Here is an 8125-nt window from a genome sequence, read left to right on the forward strand (position 1 = left end):
TCCATTGTATGTGTATGCATTTATCAGAGTTCTTTATCTGTTCTGTGGATGGACATTTAAGTAATTTCCTTTGGCTGTTAAAAACAGTGCTGCAATGAACACAGGGATCCATGTATCTTTTTTAATTTTTTTTTTTGTAATCTTTGGCTAAATAAGCAAAAGTACAATTGCTGGATCATATGGTAGTTCTTGTTTTCATTTTTTGAAGTCTTCATAGTGTTTTGCATAGGAGTTGCAGCAATTTCCATTCCTACCAACAGTGTACAAGGGTTTTCTTTTCTCTACATCCTCACCAAAATTAGTTGTTTCTTACATTTTAAGAAAAGTCATTCTAACAGGTGTCAGGTGATATGTCATTGTGGTTTTGATTTGAAATTCCTTAATAATAAGTGATGGCTAATGTCTCTTCATTTGCCTGTTGACTGACTAGATGTCTTTTTTAATTGGGTTGCTTACTTTGGTTGCTGTTGAGTTGTATGCATTCTTTATCTATTTTGGATATTAACTGATTGTCAGATGTATGATTTGCAAATATCTTCTCCCATTCAGTAAATTCCCTTTTTGTTTTCATGATTGTTTTTTTTTTCCCCCTCTGCAGAAGCTTTTTAGTTGATATTGCCCCATTCGTATACTTTTGTTTTTATTTCCACTGCTAGTGGGATTGAATCCACAAATAGGTACTTCACTAAGGTTGATGTGAAGGAGCTAACCACCTGTGTTCTGTTCTGTGTATTTTATGGCTTCAGATCTTACATTCAAGTTTTTATCCATTTTAAATTAATGTTTGTGTATGGTATTAGATAGTAGTCTCATTTTATTCTTTTGCATGTGACTGTCTAGTTTTCCCAATACTATTTATTGAAAAGACTTTCCTTTCTCATTTGTATATTTTTGACTCCTTTGTTGTAAATTAGTTGTCCATATATCTGTAGGTTTCTTTCTGAGCTCTCAGTTATGTTCTATTAGCTGTGTATTAGCCGTGTATTCTGCTTTCTTCCACCACTTGAAAATCATTTCCAATACCACACTGTTTGCTTACTACAGCTTTGTAACGTAGTTTGAAGTTAGGAAGATGATACTTCTGTTTTTCTTCTTGTTTCTAGTATTGTTGAAGTAGTCAGGATCTTTTGTGGGTCCCCACAAATATTAGGGTTTTTAATTCTCCTTTTATGAAATCACTACTGGTATAGAGATTGCATTGCATTCATAGATTACTTTAGGTAAAATGATCTTTTTAACAATGTTAATTCTTCAAATCCATGAGCATGGAATATCATTCCTTTTCTTCATGTTTTCTTCATTTCTTTCATCACTGTCTTATTTTCAGTGTATAGATCATTCACCTTTATGGTTAGTTAAATTTATGCATAGGTATTTTATTAATTTTTTATATAAAATATATTATTATTGTATAAATATTACAATAATGTGAAAGTTTCTCCATTCCCACCCATTGTTTAACTTCCCAGACTTTCTTATATACACATTCAAACATGCCTTCTCTGACTTTTCAAAAATATACATATTGATAGTACTATTCTGCAGTTTGCTTTTTCTCACTCATAAGTACATTGTGAACTCTTTCTGGTTCACTATATACCTGACTCATGTTTAGGGGCTGGGAATGTTACTCATGCTCTGTGGCATGGCTATACTATGATTTACCAAACCCTTTACTGATGGGACATTTAGGTTGACTTCATTGTTCTGCTATTACAGGTAATGGTGAGCTGAATCTTCTTTAATTTATAAATACAATTTACATATAAAATGTAAATTAGATCACGTGTGTGTGTGTGTGTGTGTGTGTGTGTGTGTGTGTGTGTGTGCCTGTACAAATAAGATAGATCTCTCCTGGGTAAAAGGAACTCCTGATTCTACCATTCTTTTTCATCATCAAAAGGACCTGTTAAATCCCTAAACTTGGGGCATTTTTAGTCACTTTGATATAAAATTCCCTTTTAGTTAAAATACTAATAATCATTGCTAGATTTTGTGTGTGTGTGAGTTTAAAATGTTGCTCATACTATTTTTTGCCTTTGGACATGATGATTTATATTCCATTTTATTTTCTTTGACATCCCTGCTTGATTTCAGCTTTCTAAAATAAAATACCCAAATCAGAACACTCAAAAAAAAAAAAAAAAAAAGGAACTCCTGATTCTACCTATGAACTCTTGATTCTATCTATGAATTTCTCATAATTTTACTCATTAAGAAATGATTTAGTTTCAAAATATGCTGAATACCTTCAGCTTCTACATATATTCAATATACATATATTCAATATATTCAGTATAAAACATATCAATCAAAACATATCTCTAGATTTTCAAGATATCCAGCAGACTGTACAGTAAGACTTGGTGAACTTCAGGACTGATAGGATTTCTTCACCTGCTTGCCTGGAAAGTGCAGTGGTTCCTCGTAGACCTTTTGTCTTCATTGTTTTCAAAATTTCTTCTGGATTGTTTTCTTTAATGGTAACTAAGTAGAATAAGCCTCCAGGTGACAAGAGATCTGGAGCCAGTGGAAAGAGTCTGTCCATGACTTCTCGACCTTTTCTGCCACCAGCCCAAGCGGCCTCAATTCCATGGCTTCCTACCTCTTCAGGAGGAGTCACTACATAGGGGGGATTAAACACCAGAAGATCAACTTTTTCCTTTAATCTTGGTAGCAAGCCTTTGACCAAATCTGTGATTACTGGCTGATGATGAACATTGTTACAGCATGCTGTCTCCAGGGTGCAAGCTGCTGCCTCAGGGTTGATATCAGTGCACATGTACAAAGCTTGAGGACCTATCATAGAGGCTAGGAATGAGGATACAACTCCCGACCCTGATCCCACTTCAAGGCATATTTCCACTCCCGTGAGCTCCACCGCCGCGGCTTCCAGCGCGTCCAGCAGCAGGAACGTGTCCTCCGCGGGCTCGTACACGTCCCTGAAGGCGCCGCGGCCCACGTGCCCATGCAGCGGCGTGGGGAAGCTGTGCGCCGCCATCTTGCCCACGCCCATCCCCGGTATTTTATTATTTTTGATGTGATTATAAATGGGGTTGTTTTCTTTTTTTTTTTTAAGATTTATTTGTTTATGCATACAAGAGCTGGGGTATAGGCCAGATGCGAGGGAGGGTGAGAGGATTCACCAAAGACAGAGTGGGGGAACAGAACAGACAGACTGACTGAAATACACTGCTGAGGGGAGCAGCGGGCGAGACAGGAGAGGTCTGCTGCGCCATGTGGGTAGCTCTCTGGCTAGCCAGGGATCGAACTCGTGCTGCAGTGGCAGCAGAGAACTTCATGGGTTGCATCTTAATCCCTTGCGCCACCAGAGAGGCCCCTAAATGGGGTTGTTTTCTTAATTTCTTTTTCTAATAGTTGCTTACATATAGAAAGAGAACAAAATGTTGTATATTGATTTGTAAACTGCAACTTTACTAATATTCGTTTATTATTTCTAATAGTTTGTTAGTGGAGTCTTTAGGGTATTATGAAATCATGTCATCTGCAAGTAGTGACAGTTTTACCTCTTCCTTTGCAATTAAGCTGCCTTTTATGTCTTTTTCTTATCTACTCACTGACTAGGTTTTCCAATACTATGTTGAATAATCATGGCAAAGAGTGGAGATCCTTGTTTCTCATCTTAGAGGAAAGCCTTAATTTTTTTCACCATTAAGTGTTATGCTCTGTAGATTTATCATATATGGCTTTTATTATGTTGAGGTACATTCCTTTTATACCCATTTTATTCAGCATTTTTTATCATAAATGGATGTTGAACCTTGCCAGATGCTTTTCCTGCATCTATTGAGGTGATCAAATGGTTTTTATGCTGCATTTTGTTGATAGGATATATCACATCCATTGATTTGCATATATTGAATCATCACTGTATTCCTGGTGTAAGTGCCATTTGATCACAGTGTTTGATCCTTCTAGTGTATTGTTCAGTCACTCATATTTTGTAGAGAGACTCCTGATTTTTTTCACTCATTACATTGCCTCTCGTGGGCCATTAATTCTATTTTAAAAATTGTTTTGGTCTTTAATTCCCATAGTGAAAAATGTTAATGACAAAATAATAAGAACAAAATGTTCCACTTGGATATTTTATAGCTCCCTAGTACTATTTCTCACACAAATCTTTCTGCTTTCTTGCACCACTTGAAAATGAAGATGCTTCAGTGCCCCAGTGATTAAAGAAAGGGTGGGCAGGAGTCCATACTCTTCAGAGTCTCAACCTGGAAAACCAGAGAAGACATTGAAACAGAGTTCTCCATTTTGTGGAGGGTCCAGAATTTTGTGCAATGGCACTGTTTTGATCTTTTCTGTGATGAAGGTTGACAGAAATGTATGTGTTTGTGTTACAAATACATTTGAAGCAGAATTATGTTGTATTTGTGCAACATAACCAGATGTTGTTTTCTGTCTAAGGATTCAAAGTACCAACAAGATACAACCCCTTTCCTTAAAGAACTCATACTTAGGCAGTTTGTCAATGGTAGTTTTCATGTTTTCCTCTACTAAATAAGATTAACATTGGCAGTGGCCCATCTGCGAGGGATACAGAGCTTGGGTTATGGTGGGCTGAGGAAGCTTATAAGTCTTTGTTTATTTCTTTTTGATTATTATTAGCTGCAGTGCAGTGTTTTGGTGTAGCTGACCTTAAGGAAGGACTTGACTTGCAAGAATTTGCCATTCGTTTCTCATTGTTTCCCATTGCTGCTTGCCTGGTCATGTCTAACTTTACTAAAAGCCCAAGGGAAGTTAAGAAAGCATATTTTATTTCCCACTCCATTAACAGTGGAAAGCTATGGGAAAGTAGATATAATAACATTTGTTGCCAAAAGTACAAAAGAACATAAACATGCGCATATCCAGGTGGGAACTCTACACATTTATGAAGAGACTATATAGATCAAGTATCGTTTTGAGTTGGGGTATAATTTAATTAGGTTTGCCCAGCTTATGACAGATCTCCCTAAACAGTTTATCTTTTTTAGTTTGATGGCACTCAAGTCTAGAAGTAGTGGTTTCTGTGTCATATTCTCTCCTACAGTGTTTTATGCAGTTCTTAAGACATAGGAAGCAGAGCCCCAGAAAAGCAAACATAAAGACTTTTCAATTGTTTACTAAATTTTGCAGTAATACTTGCTTACTATTGCGGTTATACCTCCAAGAATGTTGTCACCAAATATAAAAATCAGTGATTAGAAAATGGCATTTACTCTCTATAGGGATGACTAGATTTGCCCCATTGGCTTTAGAGGGTTTTTCCCTATGCTTCCCTTTCTCTTTCTAGTTTTTTTTTTTCTTTTTTCCTTTCTCTCCTTTCTTTTCTTTTTTTATATTTGAAAAAAAAAAGTTAAACCATTGTTGAAGTGAGAAATCCAGAGCCAGTTACCCTAGCATTTGCATTAGAGGCAATTCTAGCTAAATTGCTAATTATCATACTCATTTATAAAGTCACGCCCTATGTCCTGGATTACCGAACAGCCTTTAAATTCTATGGATACTTACGATTTTCTCCAACTTCTCACAATATCCCCATACTCCAGTTGTGGGGGAAGGATTTAGAGGCAATGTTAACAGCTGCATGGGCCACCCAACAACACCACACCCAACTACCACCTGTTTGAAATAAAAACCCACTACCCTTGAGACTGTAAGTGTAGACACGAGAGGTTGTTGCCTGCAGGTTTAAAGTAAGGGGCCAGTGTTTCCCAGCCCCACATTAGAGTCAGCATCTTGTTTCTCCCTGCAGAAGAGCTAACAGGAGACCCCACAGATTTTGTGAAGACACGTGTTCCTAACTTATACCCATCTGTCTGTCTCCATTTTCTCTCTTTTCCTTTCCTCCCTGAAGATATTTTCTATCCAGAAAAAAAAAAAATGTAGTTTTGTTTTGGTTAATGCAACTCAAGTTTGTTTATTGGTATTTCCTCAGGACTTTTCCTTTTGATTTATATTGCAATAATTATATTTCTGTCATATTTGCTAACCTGTTACTAAACTGTTTAGCTTACTTGTTTAACATTTGTTGTTTCTTTGTCCTGTTTTCTTTAAAAATATCTTACTATTAGAATTTGATCTTTTCATTTTTTCCTTTAGTTTCTTTTACTATTCTCCTTTCTTCATCTTCGATTTTATAAACTTCTACAGCCTAATGTTGTACTAAGAAGATTCATATATATCACTCTCTGATCTCTTTGTAAATAATGTTTTCTTCACAGAAACTTTTAGGACATTCCTCTTTACCCTTAATATTCTATTGTAAACATCTCTCCACCATGTCGCTAGTGGTGTGTGCTTTGACTATATCATGCTCAGGATTTGCAAATTTTCTTTTTTAAGACTAACCATATTTTTGTTTCTGAAAATTCCCTGTCTTTCCTGTCCCCCAAATAGCACTTCCATTCTATTTTTCCCAATCTTGCACTCGTTTTTGATGGATATTTGAGCTTGTAATGCTGTTGGTCATGCATGCCTCACCTCTTTGATTTTTGCTTCATTATCCCTTTTTGTTGTGTGCCATCTTAAGTCATTTTTTATGTCATCTGCTTATGAATTTTTTCTTTAACTGTTTGTGTGTTTTTCTCTGGAAATGGAGTAAAATTTTCATCTTAATCATTATGCCACATTGCTTACATTCACCTCTTTTTTTTCCACTTCTTTCTAGTCTATCTTCATAAATTCTTGTTCTTTGTGATTACTTTGCTTATAATTCTCAAAATACACATGATATTTATTTTAATTCCCTTCATGAATATTTCTCTTCTCCATTTCCTTTTTCTTATGACCAGTGGACTTTTGGACTGACCACCTCTGTGCTACTAGGGATTTGCAGCAACCAACAGCAAGGGCTTTGCCTTTCTACTTGAGCTTTCCCCTCACACACTATTCTGCTGGGAAGTAGGAATGGGTGGTTTGCTGCCCAGGTCCTGGGGAGTGAGTAGTGACCCAGAGACCTGGAGTTTGACCTGCCTCACTGCTCCTTTAGGGCAGTCCTGGAAAATGTCCTGGCAAAGGTCTCTTTGGGCTCATCCGCTCCTACAGCATATGGAGAACTTCCCCAAAACAGAATTTTTCCATTGGTCCATGTGGTCTACCAGCTGAATCCTTCAGCCAAGCATATGATTAAAAGTGATGGCTCTTTCTGTGGACAGGAACCAGAATGTAACTCTACGCACGTGTGTATTGTATTCAAGTGTGTGCATGTGTGAGTGTGTGAGGACAGATACACTGACACCTGTAGATCTCTAGAAGAAAAATCCAACTTTCTCACAATGTGTACTCCTGGAGACTCAAAGTGAGGTTTTTTTTTGTTTTATGGATTCATGTTGCTTGAATTTTTTTTTTTTTTTTTTTTTATAGAGGCATGTTTTTCATTTATTTATTTATTTGTTTGTTTGTTGATACATGCCCTGGGTACAGTCAGAAGCGCGGGAGGGTGAGAGAATTCACCAGAGCCAGAGTGGGGAGCAGAGCAGGCAGAAGGGCCGAAGTACACTGCTGAGGGGAGCAGCGGGCGGCAGGAGAGGTCTGCGCGCCATGTGGGACCCTCCTCCGGCGGCCGGGGAGCAGCCCGGGATCGAACCGGCGCCGCAGAGGCTGCGGGCAGCTTCGCAACCCAGCGCTCAACCGCTGCGCCACCGGGGAGACCCAGATGTTGCTTGAATTTTTTGCACATATGTATCACATGTACATTTAAAACAATGTTTAGAACTGAAAGAATTTTTAACTTTTGCAGTCAATACATTTCTGTAAATACTCGAATTCTACAAACCAACAGGAGTCTGCACCTGAACTGTCCAGGCTAGTCTTCACTGGAATACACTTTAAATAAATGAAACTAATTAGTCTGGTTATTCCACTGCATTTTATTAAGGGAAGTTTTATAAAAATTTATCTGTGAAATTTGTTGTTTCATTTACCCCACAAATGTTAAGTAAACAAGTGATTGCATCTAATCCAGGTAGTACAGTACCAGGAATATTGTACAGGTCTCTTGAGTAACGGCCTTGTCTCTATCTTACTTTGTTTGTGAATCTGGTATCTAATTACACGTCTGTCTTCACACTGGCTGCTAGAAACCTCTGGGCTGAAAGGCCAGCCTGTGCTTAGC

The 8125-nt window shown here is 37.5% G+C and overlaps 1 protein-coding gene across 1 annotated transcript; it reads right to left on the minus strand.

Annotated features, from left to right (window-relative positions):
* Positions 1-2169: 2169 nt before the first annotated feature.
* LOC119242757 (methyltransferase N6AMT1-like) lies at positions 2170-3001 on the minus strand. Its single transcript, XM_037508254.2, has one exon. The coding sequence runs from the start codon at positions 2999-3001 to the stop codon at positions 2333-2335; it is 669 nt and encodes a 222-aa protein (XP_037364151.1). The 3' UTR covers positions 2170-2332.
* Between the last annotated feature and the right edge of the window lie 5124 nt (positions 3002-8125).

Source organism: Talpa occidentalis, unplaced genomic scaffold (genome assembly GCF_014898055.3).
Source record: "Talpa occidentalis isolate TD23 unplaced genomic scaffold, MPIMG_talOcc4v2.1 talOcc4.13, whole genome shotgun sequence".
Taxonomy (NCBI): Eukaryota; Metazoa; Chordata; class Mammalia; order Eulipotyphla; family Talpidae; genus Talpa; species Talpa occidentalis.

Excerpts from the sequence above, each read along its gene's own strand:
- LOC119242757 (XM_037508254.2), bottom strand. The coding sequence starts at position 3,001 with ATGGCGGCGCACAGCTTCCCCACGCCGCTGCATGGGCACGTGGGCCGC.